This window comes from Strigops habroptila, chromosome 2, assembly GCF_004027225.2.
Source record: "Strigops habroptila isolate Jane chromosome 2, bStrHab1.2.pri, whole genome shotgun sequence".
Classification (NCBI taxonomy): domain Eukaryota; kingdom Metazoa; phylum Chordata; class Aves; order Psittaciformes; family Psittacidae; genus Strigops; species Strigops habroptila.
Genome location: NC_044278.2, coordinates 42,097,899 through 42,115,153, shown reverse-complemented (window position 1 = coordinate 42,115,153; position 17,255 = coordinate 42,097,899). Strand labels below are relative to the sequence as shown.

Here is a 17,255-nt window from a genome sequence, read left to right as displayed (position 1 = left end):
CAGTATGCAGTGTTGTCTTTCAAAGAAGCAAGAAGTCCTTAAAAACAGCCTGTTTATTGTCAAGGTGATTGAGGCCATTTCCTAACAGAATGAGTGAGGGTTTAATTTATATTCTGTATACTGTGCTAGCTCCAAAATGTTCTGGTTCACAGACAGCATTCTGAGCAATTTGTCAGAGTTAAGATGTTAATTTTTGGCACTGTATGTGGTTGCTACAAGCTCTGTATGCCCTGGAAACACTGAAGAAATGATTTAAGCAGTTACTCCTTATTTCAAGCAGCTCCATTGAGTGTTGTAACTGCCTGAGGTGGGTCTCTGTCTCACTGACTCTCCTACAATAAGATTTTTGAGCTGATAGCAAATCAAATCTTGTTCCTGGAGCCAGGATTTTAGAGGTACTGATAGGTCCTTCACTCTTGTTGCTACTTACCTCCAGCCACAACGTGAAGCACGCTTTGAACTTTGCAGTTTCCTTCTTTCTTTCTTTCTTTCTTTCTTTCTTAGAACTTTGCCAAAGAGTTGGCTTTGAGAGGAAGGTAGAATGTAAGACTGCATTCAGACTCTGACAGAGTTTTGCTCTGGGCTGGGTATTTTACTGGATCATGAAGCGATGGCTCCTTCCTGTTCATCTCAAGAGTGGTAACATGTCTACTCCTTGAAAATGGATGAGAGTTTGGCACTGAATTTGGGGAGGCTAAATGGATTATTCAGAGCCTTTTGATTCTCTCAAGGTTTGTATAGTGGCTGTGTCTGCATCCCCATCTGTGGATTAAGGGTTTTTAATTTATTCTCCTACAGTTATCAGTTTGCTTTATAGAGGCCTTAAAGTTTTTTTCCACAATAGAAATCCAACTCCTGCCCCCAGGATCCATATAATTTTTACTTCTATGATGTAGAAACTCTTTGAAAAGTGCTAACATTTCTTTCTCCATGTAGACGGCCTTATGGTTATACTAGCTTATTGCTATCTTCAGCTTTTGATGACTGAGTAGAGATTGTGGCTGTGCGTCTTATTCCCCTTTTTCTAAAGCACAGGATTGCTCCTAAGGCCATAGAAGTTCTGAGATAATCTTAGAATGTCATGTAAGTGTAGCTCTTCCTGCATATTTTTTTCCTAAATTATGCACATCCCAGGCGGTGGTTCTCTGTGCTGCTTGGATGTTAAATGGGATCTTGATCTTTTTTACTAGGACACATTTTATTGTGTTAATGACAGGACCCTTTTAGAAAGTCTCTGGAGCTGACCATCTTGACACAAAAGATTCCTACTGGATAGCTGATTTTTGTGAGACATTCCCAGGACTTGATCAAGAAAAGTTCCAGTGTTGATTAGCCCCATTTTACTAGACCTCCAGCAGCATTTGTGTCAGCCTTGTGTGATATGTGCAGCCCTGCAGGTGTGAGAACAACTGATAGAAATGGTTTTCAGATAAGAGGGCGTGCTAGTGGTGATTTCTGTAGACATTGTAAAGGAGAGCTTTTGCAGGTAACCAGCCCTTTCTCTGGACTAGTGATTTCTCTTTCTTTGTGCTTGTCACATAGCTCTGAGTCTTGGCAGTGACTGTTTTCTTTTGTAGTGTCACTTTGGACAGGAGGAAGAAGATACATGTAGGGTGAGGTCAAATGCAGTTGTTATGGTATCTTAGCAGAGTTCTTTGTCTGCAGAACTGCCTGTCTTTTTGTGTGCTTGCTCATAGCCCGTACTTATTACAAGGAAGCCACTTCTGTTAAGGTAGCTTAAGCAATGCAGCTAGAACATGCTCGAGTTTGTGGTTTCTTTAACCTAACACTTGCTGCTTGTTTCTAAAATATTTCTGCAAATGACACATACCAGTGAATATTTAGAACCAGTAAGAAAGCTGTCAAATGAAAGATGACTTAAACGTTCTTGCTGTATTTTGACAATCCATAAAGCCTGATTTGGATTCTGAGGAGGCTTTTTTTTTTTTTGTTCAGTAGGAAAGAATGAAGAATCTTAGATTCCAGCTTTCCCCCCAAAAGACCTTGAAAATCAAGTATTGTAAACAGCGTTGTGGTTGGAAAAAATGAATTTGTGGTTGCAATGTCATCCCTTTTTTGTTTGAGATTGAAAGAACAAGCATTAAATTGTGATCAGCACATGACAAATAAGTAGATATTATGGTCAGCCTAAGATTATACCCTTCTGGTTTTCAAGCATTGAACAAAGATAAAAAATAGCTTGTCTTTACTAATATGCTTTTGTTTGCAGAGCTTTAAATAGAAGTTGCCCTTTCTTGACAAATGGGCTGTAATCATACAGAGAAAAAAGGATTAGAGTGGATACCAGTTTCACACTTGTAAACTAGTTACTAAAGTGAGCGTTCTGCTTGTCATCTTTCTCATACAGGAGGAACTTTGCTAATCCTCTCTAGGTGATTTTTAATCAGTGTTCTGTTGTTTTGTAGACGCTTATGAAACAGCTAAGATGTTATGTGAACAGTACTATCTGGTGGCACCTGAGCTGGAAGTTGAAGAATTCAATGGTAATTATGAAATTAAGTGATGCATGTAGGAAAAAGCATTTCTAATGCTTTGATTTCTAGTTTTGTTAATTAATTGTAAGTTACAATTTGAACTCTGCAGTCCTGTATTGCCGTTACTTTTCTTCTAATGTGTCTACATGGGCACCTGAATTACAGCTTCTCATCATGATATGTTTACCTCTTGATGCTGAATGTGGAGTGCTAGCTGCTAAATTTGCTGTCACTTCAACGAAAATAAAGTGGTCAGGAATCTTCATAACTGGGAAGCAAACACGCCTGCCTTCTAATTAATGTTTTAATAGAGCTGAAATTTGTTTAATTTTGAATGTGTCTATAAATTCCACTGTCAGTCTCTGCACTAGTGGTGAGCTCTTCTATGTAAGGTGGCAAAATTAGATTACTTTTTTTGCATAGCCTATGCTGTAAGTCCTTAAACTTCTTAGATGAAAGTCTGTTTCAAGTTGATTGCAAAGGTGAAAATTCAGTGCTACAAAATTGATGAGAATAGATTTTTGTTCATAATTTCTATTGACAAAAGGTAGATTATTTTTTCTAAGTTGAAAAATAAATCATCCTGAGTGATCCTCTCGCAAATTTTGGACAGCTATCCAAACATAAGACTAAGATGCTTCCAAACTTCAGCAGTAGAATTGCAAAAGTCTCAGAAATGGGTAACACTCAGTGGAGTGATAAATGGGAATGTATGTTGCTTAAAGTGCTATTTAATATTGTAGAAATACTTCTCTGCACAAAGCGATATTATCAAGTTGGATGCATTACTACCAGCCCCCTCTCCCAAAACCAAAGGACCCAACCTTTCCCTCTCCAAAACTGAGTGATTTTTGAGCTAAAAGTACTGAGTGGTGCAGCAGAGGAATCAATGCAAAAATTCATTTGAAGGGCTAATTAAAAATATCCACAGTAGAGAAAACAAGTTGGTGAATCTGAAAAAAAAGAAGTGAGGAAAGAATTACTTATTTCCTTTAAACTAGCTTATTATCAAGATGACGAAAGTGACTTTGCAGATGAGCTCACAAGAGCAGCAGTAATATGTTTTCTGTGTATACTCTATGCCTTAAAGCAGTGCGAATCAGTCTGCCTCCATTTTGGTGATGTATAAGAGAACTGGAGTATGGACTCTAACAAAATTAACGTAATAAAACAGCAAGTTGCCTTGCAACTAATTATGCAGAGCATTGTTTTGGTCTTCTCCTTTTCCTAGGAGTTTTCACTACTGTGTCTCTTGAAGTAATAAGTGGTATTATTATCAGCCCTCAGTGCCAAAAATGAAGAAGTTGACTCCAGTCACATCTGTCTGCACACATCAGTCTGTGTGCATGTTTGGTTTTCCCTGCAGTTTATGAAGCAGACATTCAGAGACTTTTCTTCAACCTGAACTTCTGCTGAGTCTGACAAGCTGGGACTGTATAATTGAATGCCAGTAGATATTCAGAGACAGCTGCATCTTCAGCACCAAGAGTGTCCTGGAATGTATTAAATGGAGCTGTAGTACTTCCTGCCAAATCAATCGGCGTTCTAGTATTCAGAGCTGTGCCAAACCATACACCTCTGCGGAAACACTAACAGCAGGGCAGTAGTGGACAAATAATTCAGTTATGATTTGGGACAAGAAAACTGTGATAGTGTTTGAAATAGATTTTGAAAATTTTTGAGTACTTTACACTTCGTGTTTTAATTAAGGAAAAATATGTAGTTGTTTTTAGACTATTTAAACAATGTTGTGGATTTAGGGTTTTTTTAGTTTAATAATCTTTCTGTGCAGCAGATATCATGCTTGAATATTGTGTGTGTGAAGAAAAAAATGTTTCCCATTCTAGTGGGAAAGTTCTCTTGGCATGCATTGTGAGTATGTATGCCAACTGAACCATTGTTCAGTGAAGTTTCATATCTAACAGTCTGTTGACATAGATGTCTTTGAAAATCATCATTATAATGTGTTACTTCAGGTGATAGGAGTAACTGAGTTTTATGTTTTTACTTCATGGGGCTAATGTTGCATGTGGAAAATTAGAACCTGCTTACATACTTGTTTTTGACTACAGGTTCATGTTAGTTCTGTAGATAGAAATGCTACAAAATACTGGTTTAAAAAAAAATTTCCTTTTTTTCCTTTTTTTTTTTTTGTTTTGTTTTTTAGCTAAAGCTCCAAACAAGCCTATTCAAGTAGTCTATGTACCTTCTCATTTATTTCATATGTTATTTGAATTATTCAAGGTAGGTTGCACTTGTTATTATTTGGAAGGTTTTATGAACTTACGCTACTGTTGAAATTGAGTTTCTGCTCAGTTACAGCTCTTAAATGTCATTTCAGTTTGCTTTTTAAGCTTATCTTAAACAAGCGAAAAGGGTTTGAAGCTGTTAGAAGCTTAGAGCCCTCTCTTATGCCCTTGGGTACTTAAGAAAAAAAATCTGGTTTCCCACTTAAGCACTTTTGCAGCTTTCAACACTCATGATGGTCTTTTTTGATATATGCTCATTACCTTGCAATTTTCATAAGCTTGCTTTTTTATTGCATATTTGAGGACTGCTTAGGATCAGTGTCTTTATTGTGAAAACAACTTATATGTCTTTGAATAGTGTAAAAAGGATGTTTTGGTTTGGTTTGTGTTTTCTGAATAATTGGAACAACAGTGAAAATGGAACATGAGAGCTATTGTATGCGTTTGAGTAAGACAGGTGGTCTCTAGGTGGTGCAATTGAACACCAGAAATTCGGGGGAAAAAATGCATTTGGTCAGAGAGAAACTTCTTGAATAATGGTATTTTGGGTTTGATTTCTGACATGTCATGTATGTTCATTTAAATTTTCCCCTGCTTCGCCATTTGTAACATTAGTTCTAGGGCAGAGCAGGTGAGAATTTCTACATTACTTCTAGGTATGTTTTGTAGAAGTCATGAAACGGTGTGAAATCAGTAAGTTGTAGCTGTAAGTAATGGTAATCTGTGATGGGCTGGCAGAGGAAACCCTGCTAATAGTTACGATAAAGTCAGATTGGTAGATGGTAACTTAACAACTGTGTGACCCAGGCTGAGAAAATCTAATCTTGCTCTCTGTGGCGAACATCACTGTTGGTGTTCTGCAAGGTGAAGGATGTTGTCATCCATTATATATAATTACTTGATTTCACACAGTGGGGGGGAGGGGTTGGGTGGGTGGAAATTACTGCTTTATGTTCTCTGACTCTATATTAAATAGGTAAATGTATAATGGAGTTCTGATGTAAAAGTAGACAATTCATTGACTTGAAAGCACTTCTTGAATTTGTTTTAAATACGGCCTTTTCTTTCTTGTATACAAATGTAGGAAAAAGTATCTAGATTCAACAAAATAAATGCAAATTCTAAGTTGTCACAGAAAGCATATGTGGTAAAGTTAGAATCAAGACCACTTATTTCTGTTATCTGTAGAATTCAATGAGAGCTACAGTGGAATTGCATGAAGGTAAAAAAGAAGGCTATCCATCGATCAAAACCTTAGTCACTTTGGGAAAAGAAGATCTGTCTATTAAGGTAAATGTCTAAAAATAATATGCAGCATATAAACCTGCTAGGTTTAGAATAGTATGACTTGTAATTTGAAAAAGCAAATTAATTACTGTATCGGTTCTGACACTTCATATACATTGGAATATTTTCAGTTGGAAGGGACCTACAAGGATCATCTGGTCCAACTGCCTGACAACTTGAGGGCTGACCAAAAGTTAAAGCATGTTGCTAAGGGCATTGTCCAATGCCTCTTAAACACTGACAGGCAGAGTATTGACCACCTCTGTAGGAATCCTGTTCCAGTGTTTGACCACCCTCTTGGTAAAGAAATGCTTCCTCATGTCCAGTCTAAACCTCCCCTGACTGATGCAGCTTTGAACTGTTCCCATGCATCCTGTCACTGGATCTCGGGGAGAAGAGATCAGCACCTCCCTCTCCACTTCCCACCTTCAGGAAGCTGTAGAGAGCAATGAGGTCACCCCCCAGACTCCTTTTTTTCGCAAACTAGACAAACCCAAAGCCCTTAGCTGCTCCTTTGATATTTCTGAAGTCATTTACATAATGCTACTGGCCTTTCGCAGGGTTTTTTCAGAACATAATGCTTAAAACTCTGAACTTTTCATTCCTTAGATAAGTGATCAAGGTGGAGGTGTACCTTTAAGAAAAATAGACAGATTGTTTAACTACATGTACTCAACAGCACCCAGGCCTAGTTTGGAGCCCTCGAGAGCTGTGCCTTTGGTAAGAAATTGCAATATGTGTTTAAATGTCCCATCGAACTGCTCTGTTTGTATGTTTCCTTTCACTACAATTTACTGGATCAGGTTTTCCAGTGAAGAAATTTTTATGTTTAACAAGAGAAAATGTGTTCTGTTATCATGACTTAATCTGTGGAATAGAAAATAGCTTTTCTTTGTCTTAACATTATATTCTTGGAAACAAGCATGCCTGCATAAGCACAATATTTTCACAGGTTAATGGACAGGATTTTTAGTGCTGCATTAGTGAGAAGGTGGTTAACCTAATGAGCTCTTCTTTGGTGTGTAAATTACTGTTGATCTAAGTTTCCTATAATAAATGTATTGAAAAGGTGAGCCCACACTGTCTGAATTCTAACACTTGAGAAGCACCTCCTGGTAGTGCACAAGCATGTATTTGAACTTCGAAAATTATTTTTATATAAGCTATGGACTGTAAAAACACATTTAAAAATTAAGAGTTTCCCAAACCTGCATGTATGAACAGTTGGTATGTTTCTGTTCAGCTGGAAATATCTCATGTGATATTCCCTTCTGCAATGTATCAGGGTCAGATTTCAACCAAATTTCCCCGTAGTTTCTTCTAAGCAGAAAGTTATTTCAGTGTTGAACATGTTAGATACTTTTAGCAAGTATGATTTTCTAAATTAGTATTAAAATTAAATTATTATTTCTAAATTATGTTGTTAAATTACATATTGACTCATAATGATAGAAATGATACAGCTACTGTTCCATTTGACTGGTTTTCAAATAAGTGGATTAATACTTACACTCTATTGCCTCTTCTCATCTTTGTTCTCTATAGCTTCTGATGCAATCCTTTATCTTTAGACATGTCGAAAAAGAGTTGATGCTTTTGAGAAATTTCCTTTCCCTATTTAAGAACACTCATGTAGCATAATCTTAAGGTTTTTGTTTTATTTGTGTTGGGTTTCGTCCTTCCCCTGCTGATACTTCTGTGTGTGAAGTGCCCTCAGGCAGCTATTAAAATATGGCACAGAGAGAATGTGCTATTTCGGATCTAAAATAATTAACAGTGAGCTGAGGATGAAACCAGTTCAGAGTGTTCAGAGATAATGAATTGCTTTTTAGGTTTTTAGCAGAAAGTCTTTGGTACTATTAGTCCACAGTTCATAACATTGTGGCATATAAGTGTATTGCTTTGTTTTCACCAGTGTTTGATGCCACCACGGTAGGTGTGAATCTCAGTTCTGTATCTGCATTGAGTTGATATTAATACTTCACAGCTCCTACTTCTACAACACATGTTAGTAATATATTTCAAACTTATGCTTTTTCATAGGAAATTTTCCTGAACGGGATGTGTGATAGGGGACAGGCCTTAATTCAAATACAGCCTTTTTGCTTTGTCACAAATGGTAGAATCTTGATTCATAATCTGCCTTTGTTCTGTCTCACTTTTGATCAGCAATTTACTATATCAGCCTACAAGGATTTCCTGAAACTTGTTCTCACTATAAACTTACACCTTGATTACCAGTTGTATTCACTCTTAAAATATCTCTTCCTTTATGGCTCTCTGATTGTAAAATGTGTTCATTTTAGGATTGACACTATTTTTTCTTTCTTTTTTTTTTTTCCCCTGTGCATCTTTAGCAGTGCATTCCTGTGTTTATTTCCTCATCTTCAAGACCGCTTACTTTGATTCTGTGGCATTTGTGCTTAATATTCTTTTGCCGTACCCTATTTTCAGGCCTTGCTTTCTTTTTCAGTCTCTATGTCACTGTAGTCAGACCTGCAAGGTACTCCCCTCTCCTGTGAACCTGGCAGCTTTTGCCCTGTGAGTCTGACCCGATGCCTGTACATTACTGAATGTCAAGAACAGTTGTTAAGCTCCATTATTTACATGTGTGTGCAGAAAGACAAAAATCAAGAACTAGGAGTCTGTGGCATATCTTTTCACTAAGAGAAAAAAGGACTCAACAGTGAAGCTTGCTATGTTATGTATTATGGCCCAGATCCAACTATTATTTGTGTGTTAGTCTGGAAATAATGCTTCAGCAGAAAGGTTCTGCATAAATGCCCTTTAAAGTTCATAGAGAAGGAGAGGTTTTTAATTGCTTAGTGCCAAAGACCAAACCAGTTAAGAATTATGGTGCTCCAGAAGGTAGGTAGGTATGTGCTTGTGTTGTTCTGACTTAGATAATATACTAAATTGCAGTGCAGTGTAAATAGTCATATTCTTCTGTTCTAGCACACTCTCCCCTTGCTATATCATCCCCTGTCTAGTTTATGAAACATTCATGGACTTGGGGAGCAGAAGAGAGGGATCTTTTTGTCGGTCGGTGGAAATTCTTTCACAGTGTCATTGCAGATATTGTTAAAAACTGCCAAGAAACCTTGTGAGCATGGAAGCATTCAGATCTTAGGTCTTGTGTTCATCTGTACTGCTATACACATAGTGAAAATGTTAGAAACGCATGGTAATGTGTAATGAGAATTAGGTTTTCTTAAAGAATTATTCTCTCCGGCAGCATTTGTTTGTAGTGGGAGAAATGTAGCTTAGGCTTAATTAAACCTGTAGACACTGTAACACAGAAATGTAATAATTTTCTGTTTGTATAATGCATACTGTAATATTTAATGAGAAATTGGCTCTAAAAAGATTTTCCCTCTCAAAGCAGATGTGCCATCAATGACTATATTCTGTCCTCTAGGTTAAGCACAGACCTACTTAGTAATGGCTTCTTAATGTCTTTTACAAAATAGACCCTTTGCAGGATCTTGCCTTAACAAGGTATTCATCTGGGATCTGTTGTCTTCGTATTTCTTATAAGTTACCTGTTTTGGAAAATACCCTTAAGACAATGTAGAGAAAAGACAGACAGGACATTTTTGGAAGAGAGCAGTATGAAATAATGATGAGGGCTTGCACAGAGCGTAAAAAGACTTTGCTGGAAGGGGCAGGAGGGAAACAGAAGTTGGGCATGGGTTTTAGGGAGGTGTAATTCTGGGGAGAGGAAAGTATAATGTGTTTTCAGGATTGCTAGATGCTTCCCTTTACTTGAGCTGTTCCTAGAGGTATGTACTATCTACAATTTGCCTTTTGGTTGCTGTGGTTTTTAATTCCTATAATGTATTATCTGGTCTCCAGAAAAGATGCAAGTCAGCTTTTGGAATTTTTTTTCTTAGTTCTAAGATAGTCAAATATCTTCCATTTTTTTAGAAGTTAAGAACTGCATCTGGTTTTCAAGACCGGATGTTTGAAAGTGATGCATGTATCTCTAATGAGAGACTGAGAATTATGTGCTTAAAGCATACTGTTATTTGGAGAAGTGCTGCTAAGCAACTGTTTTGACTGTGGAAATGGACACTGACAAGTAGTGTGAGTGGGAAAGGGCATCTTTGGCATTTCTGTTTTTCATGTTGCTCAGAACTGCTGAGTAAGAAACTAACCAATTTAAGATTACTAAATTTAGACTTCTGTAAAAACAAGGCAAAGAGGTCAAAAGATACTGTAGAGATAATAGATAACAGCAAGAGAATTTGTGATGCTGTCGTGGTTTGAGCCCAGCCGGTAACTCGGAACCACGCAGCCGCTCGCTCACTCCCCCCCTTTCTCCTCCCCCTGCTCCCGGAGGGATGGGGAGGAGAATCGGAAGAATGTAACTCCCATGGGTTGAGATAAGAGCAGTCCCGTAACTAAGGTATAATACAAAACCACTACTGCTACCACCAGTGATAATAACGATTAGTGAAATAACAAGGGGAGAGGATACAATTGCTCACCACCCACCGACCGATACCCAGCCCGACCCGAGCAGTGATCTGGGCCTTCCAGGTAACTCCCCCCAGTTTATATACTGGGCATGGCATGCTGTGGTATGGAATATCCCTTTGGCCAGTTTGGGTCAGGTGTCCTGTCTCTGCTTCCTCCCGTTTTCCCCTCCTCCGTGGCAGAGCATGAGACTGAGAAAGTCCTTGGTCAGAGCAAACATTACTTAGCAACAACTGAAAACATCGCTGTTATCAGCGTTGTTCCCAGGCTGAAAGTTAAAAAACACAGCACTGCACCAGCTACTAAGGAGGAGAAAAATGACTGCTGTAGCTGAACCCAGGACAGATGGATACTGTAGTACAAAGTTCTTTAATATTCATCCCTCCCTCAAGGGGTTTCCTATAAAGTGGTACTACATACTAGCTCTATATAATGCTCACAAGTCTTTTCTTGGCCTTCTCCTTTTTTTTTTTTTTTTTTTTTTTAATCATTTGAAGTCTTTGTTTTGAAGATTAACGGCATAATTTTGCTAGATAAGTAAACAACAGCGAGGATTATTTGCGTCGTATTGTTTTGTGTGTAGTCTTCTGCAGTGGTCTTCTGATCTGTACTTCAGTATGGCATCAGCAATCACTTCATGGTGTGACTTAGATGAAGTAAACAGAGTTGTCTCTGGCTTTTTTGTGTAGTCTTCTAAGTGTTGAGGCATTTGAGAATAATAATCCTAGGCTTGGGGGAGAACAAACATGCTTTGACAGCATGTTTGACACCCCTGATTTGTATCAAAGAAAGAATGGAGTATCATAGCAATGGTAATCAGGGAGGAAGCAGAAGAGAGCATCAGTTTGCTTTGATTGGAGGCAGCATGTACTATATGTTACACCTATCTGCCTCTCTGAGAAAATAAAAATGGTCAAGTTAGTCCTAAGAAAGGACTCTGATATTTTTTCTTTTTGGTACCTAAAATAAAAAATGATGCCAAGGGGGGAGAAAAGATTATGAAGATCAAAAGGCTGAAGGCCAACTTACAGTGTAGGCTGAGTAATAAAGCTTGAAAAGGATTTTGATGCAAATCTAATATTTAGGTATCATTTATTTTCAGTGATCTGTGGCTTTTTGAACTTTCCATCATGTTTTTATTTCCTTGTTTTTGTAGGCTGGATTTGGCTATGGCTTGCCAATTTCTCGTCTGTACGCTAGGTACTTTCAAGGTGACCTTAAACTCTACTCCATGGAAGGTGTTGGTTCAGATGCTGTAATTTATTTGAAGGTATGAATTTGACCCTTTTATAAGCTAGTAATGTGATGCAATTTGTTTATAGCAAGCTGAATAAGTGACCTTACTCTCTTTTCACTCTTCAACTTGTTTTCAAATTGGTAATTGCTGTCTTCGTTATATCTTATCTAAATCAGTTACACAGAGTCCTAAAACCCAAGGTTATAAATATTAACCTGGCACTAATACTAGTTTGCTTTCATTTTTCAGTCATCAGTTTTGAATCTTTACATTCTGTTAATCCATTATAAGTGCTGAATTTCCAAAGAACTGTGTGATAGGAGATAATTTTGGTGAATACTTTGATTCTAAAAGGTCTGACCACAATAAAACTGACAAGACTGTTGACTAACTTCTGACTAGTTCATATTCTTTTTCTGTGCAGTTCTTGACCTTTGTACAATAGACTGTATTGATCCTGTTGTCATGTTTTGGGAGATCCCAGGCTCCTTAGGGGCTTAAGGTTGAAACTAACTGCTTGAATTTCATCAGGGAATTTAAAAGAATATAGCATATAGCTCAGATGCAGGTTATTGACTTAGTGTTGTCGCTGTGCCTTGCTGTATGTAGCCACTGACTTGTGGAATCCTGTGCTAACCTTAGTTTCTGATGGGATTAATCCTGTGCATGTATGTGTGGAGGAAAAAAGGTATGGCCTTTCTCAGTGGAAAAAGGCATGCCAATGGACTGCACTAGATCAGTCCTCACAGATCAGTGTGCTCACAGAGTCCAAGTTTGCTGGAGAAGTGAAATGTTAGAGTAGTTGTCTGCCCCATGTCAATGACAAATCTCCCTAAAATGTTTTTGACCAAAACGTTTTTCTTGCTATTTCTGTAGACCTCGCGCATTGGAAAAAAGCAATATATTTGAAAGTGTTACTGTTTTGTTTTAACTTTACTATGACTAGTACTTTGACTGTGAGTAGAGCGATTAGTCACAGCTAAAAGTATTTTCAAAACAGTGTTGTGACATGTAACACTTGGATAATTGACACGCTTGTTCAATACAGAACTTGTAACTGTAGAACTCCCCAGAGTATCATCTTGCTCTTGGTGTCTGTGATGATGTCTTACCATTGCTTTTGTTTTTCCATAGGCCCTTTCAAGTGAATCATTTGAAAGACTTCCCGTTTTTAATAAGTCAGCGTGGCGACACTACAAGACCACACCTGAAGCAGATGACTGGAGCAATCCTAGCAGTGAACCAAGGGATGCTTCTAAATATAAAGCAAATCGATAATTTGCCGCCTTTTGTCTCTTAGAGATGACCTCTGCATTCAGTATAAAGTCTCTGCTTTGTTCCAGAATCCTTCAAACCACAGTAGCTAATTACTTCCAAACAAAGACCTAATCAGGGCATTGAAAAATACTAAGAACAAAGTGATGATTGGGACATAAAGGAAGGCAGTAAGCATGTTTGGTATGTGAATCCTGTCTACTTCACCAGAATATGCTTGGTTGCTTCAGTCATGCATTGACAAAAGGGATTGCACTGATTGCACTTAAGAATGCAATGTTGTAACAAAAAGATACTATTTGAAATAGCCAAGGTAAGGATTGGCCAAATGTGCATAATACCTTTAAATGGTGAATAGTATCTTGCACAGCAATATGATATAAAAGTTCTAATGTAGTTAAACATATGCTTTGAAAATCCACTCTGCTGCATTTTATATTGCACGGTGTCACCTGTTACAAAAGCATCCCTTTGAGCTCTTCAGATCTTGTATCAAATGAGCTTCTAAATGCATAGTTCTAAAAAGGGTTGTGCAGCTTTAAAGTGATGCTTTCCCCAAATTCCAAATCCATTTGTCAAGTGCATACAAAAATTATGTTGTTGTAAGACATCGGGTTTTCCACTTCTTGGTATGCACCGTCATGATTTTCTTGACACACAAACACAGAAAAGCATTTCTATACGTTTTTCCCTGTTTTGTGGAAAGTAGTTGGATCATCTCTCCATATAAGAAATTCTGTTAATCCAGGGGCAGGGCGTAATTCAATTTCATGTTTATTGCCTATCATTTTGGGTCGGTTGGGGAGGGGAAAGAAATGCTGAAAGGCCAGACAGCCAGTCATACAAATGAATTTGCCTTAAGAGTGTTGGTTGCTTGGAACCAGATTAGTTTAAAACCTGTAAATAGTTTGCAAAGTTATTTATATATTCAATGTCTGACTATAGTCTGGTAACCTGAATTTGTAGTGTATATAAAGATGTTGTACACCAGCTTTTGGAAAGTGTCATTGGTCTAAATACATGAAACTGGAGATATCATAGAAATGAGAGGGACAAAACATAGCTTGTACCTGATTTAAGGAACAAAAAACATCAAAGAGAAAAACCCTAAGTATTTTCCCTTAAATTTATTGTAAGGGTTATTGCTGACTATTAGGAAACTGTTCCTCACCAAGTCTTTTCCAAATAATGTTTCTGATCCTATGGCCTACTAGAAAAATTTGTGAAGTTTAGAAGTTCTGGTGATCTCCTAGCTGTTGGGAATAAAGGAGGTGAGTTGTGAGCAACTCTGATGCACCCTCAGTTTCTCATAGGTGTTTTGATATTTTTTTGAAAGATATTGCAGATTTTAGCATGGAAAAATGAAACTTGTTTACTAAAACTGTGGGGGAACTGGCCCTTTTGTCCTCCCAGTATTTATTTTTATAAAGAACTGATCTATTAAACAGGGAAATACTGAGGAATTCCTAGGTATTTTGTAAAAATGAAAATCTTAGTTTGACTCAACGATAGTACTTTGCACTTAAATAGCACATTTCATCAAAGGATTACAACACGGTTTGAGCAATAAACTTCACGTATCCCCATGTCTGAAGAGCTGGAGTCCCTACCTTACAAACCCTTAACTTCTATCTGTTGCAGTCAGTTAGAAGAATTTGTATGTGATTAGTTTGTGAGTTTGCAGGGCTCAAGGCTCTGTGGGCTTCACTACACTGTATAGGTGAGTCACATTGGAGCACCAGGTTGTTTGTAATGTGCTCTCATACACATCTCTGAAGTGCTGCCGTACTGTTTGGAGGTGGAAGTACTGGGACAGCTGCTGAAGGCCGTCAGGTTCGTTACCTGCTAAGCTGTGCCCTGCTGAGGCCCCTCTGCCAGCAGATGGGAAGAGGAAGCGTGCCGATGGGGCTGTCCTATTCCTGAACCAGACTCATTTGACCCTGGCTGGTGGATCTTTACATGGCATGGAGAGGGTGTAACGCCTGTGGCTTCTGGAGCAATAATTTCCCACTGCTGCAGAGAAGGCAAATTGCTACTGAAGCGATACAGCTATGCTGCTGGGTGAAATCAGAGTAATAGTTTGACCGAAACACCAGTTGGAAGTCACAGCTACTAAAATTTAGTCACTTGACTTGTGCCCTCACCCATAACTTCTTACTGTTTTTTAAATGAATTTCAAATTGTGTATGTTTTCTAGTGACCACAGAGGAGGGCTTGCTTAAAAATAGAAATTTGTGATGAAACTAGTATTTTCCCAGTTGTGTATGGTCAGCTTTTCCTAGAACATTTCCTAAAATATGCTAAGTTTTTGTAAAAAGCTAATTTTCACTTTTGTTAGAAGTTGTATTTTGAAGCAGTAAATCCTGACCTGGCGCTTCTTTTTGGCTGTCTCCTTATGCACGAAGAGGGGAGGGAACAGAAAGAAAGGATGCAGGTATATTGAACTTCTTTTCATGAAGTGAGTATAAACCACGGAAGCCAGTGAATGAAAGCTGAAGATGCTGTGGAAGATACTACGATATATTAGTCATTTCACCACTTTGTTCACAAAAACAACTGGCTGGCTTTCAGGACTGAAGTGCTCGAGTACTTGAAAACTGAAGTCCCCCAAAACAGCACTTATTTCCAAGAACCCTGAGTATGTACTAACGTCTTGAAGCAGGATGGTAGAGCACAAGGAATGCATTTTCTTTCCATTTCCCAAGGTCTGTTTGTGTGCATTATGGTGAATATGAGAAGCCACTTTTCTCTCTAACCTTGTTTAGGCAGCCGGTGCTTTAGTGGAGATCCCAGGTATGCCATAAATTGTTCTTCGTTTATAATCCTTGTGCCATGTTTCTACATAGGGGTATTAGTCTGAAAACTGTCTTGGGAAACAACAGCAGCAGACCTTCGATTGGGAGAGAGTTTTTCAGTGGGAGTTCCTGAAAAATGAAGGCAGATGGGGTTTTAATATGGCTGGTTTAACTTCAGATACTGATCTTTGTTCAGTTATTTTTATCTTTGATGGGAGTTTGTTCCAATTATTTGTTTTAATATCTTGAGGCTGTTAATACCAAACTTCCTGATGATATAAAAGTATATTTCTTTTTATGGACTTCAGATGTATGACTTGCTAACGTTGCAACCTGCTTGTCTTGAGTTACAGGACACATAAGTAGGAAAAAAATGTTTTCAGTGAAAATGCTTTGTATTTGTTGTGTTTAGTGATAGAAAGAAACAAACTGAGCAACAGATGTTTGCTCCTTGATTCTTCCTGGGAATTTACAAACAACTTCTGTATGTCGTAGTGTAACAAACAGCTCAACTTTTTTGTCCGGTGTGCATTTTTCTGGTGTTATGTCTTGAGCGTAATCTTAATAATCCCCTGCCTAGTTTAACATTAATAGATACTGAAGTATCTTCAAGTCATATACTTGTTTGTGCTCCCTGCTCTTCTAGGCTTTATTTTGAGGCTGACAAGGGGTCTTTCAGAATCTGCACTTGATGAGAAACATTCAGAAGATACTGAAATGCTTCTTTTGCAACTTACATGTAGTCTTTGCCTCTGTACTTGACTGTGGTGACCTAGGATAGTACTGAGAAAGTTTTTGTCGTGCTGCAGTTTGTGCTACCTCTTGGGCAGTGTTTAAAGCAGGTCCCTCGACACATGCTTAAAGAATATGGATATTAATTGTAGTGTTCTTGGAAAACTCAGGCTGCTTCTTGGCTATGTAGGCAACACTTGCTGCTCCAACTGGATAACATACTTTCCTTTGTCTTCAGTGGCATGTAGAATTTGCTTTGAAAGAGCAGTTCACTTTCTCCAAGAAGTGAGCAGGAGTGATCTTGCAGTGTAGTGCAATCTCCTGTTCACTTCTGCCCAAACTTAGTATTTAGGGTGGAATTTTGACCTCATTGACATGGAAGATATTTCCTCCCTCACCTTTCAATAAGCACTTCTAGATCCTTATGTGTTAGGTGCTGCAAAGTGCAAAATAGTCTTGATTGGTATAAATTTTGTAGAAAACAGCTTCCATGTTTAGTGTTTATCTCTCGAGGGTAACCATGCGTGACTGTACAATGTTCTCTTGCGTGTTTCCTTGGCTGCCATTTACATGCTGTGGTTTCTAATAGCTCTTCATCTCTTCTTCCTGATGAACTCACCTGCCTATGAATTAATGTATATAAACATGTTTTTGCAGAACTTAAGAGAATATGATGGCATATGGCAGAATGACGTGTTACTGGGTT

The 17,255-nt window shown here is 38.1% G+C and overlaps 1 protein-coding gene across 1 annotated transcript in view; it reads left to right on the top strand.

Annotated features, from left to right (window-relative positions):
* The window catches only part of PDK3 (pyruvate dehydrogenase kinase 3), a 54,812-nt gene extending 38,142 nt beyond the window's left edge, over positions 1–16,670 (top strand). The window contains exons 6-11 of the mRNA XM_030474275.1: positions 2,427–2,504; positions 4,663–4,739; positions 5,933–6,034; positions 6,641–6,751; positions 11,667–11,780; positions 12,882–16,670. Of these exons, the coding sequence (XP_030330135.1) occupies positions 2,427–2,504; positions 4,663–4,739; positions 5,933–6,034; positions 6,641–6,751; positions 11,667–11,780; positions 12,882–13,025 (626 nt within the window). The 3' untranslated portion in view covers positions 13,026–16,670. The remainder of the gene's footprint in view (positions 1–2,426; positions 2,505–4,662; positions 4,740–5,932; positions 6,035–6,640; positions 6,752–11,666; positions 11,781–12,881) is intronic.
* The last annotated feature ends 585 nt before the right edge of the window (positions 16,671–17,255 follow it).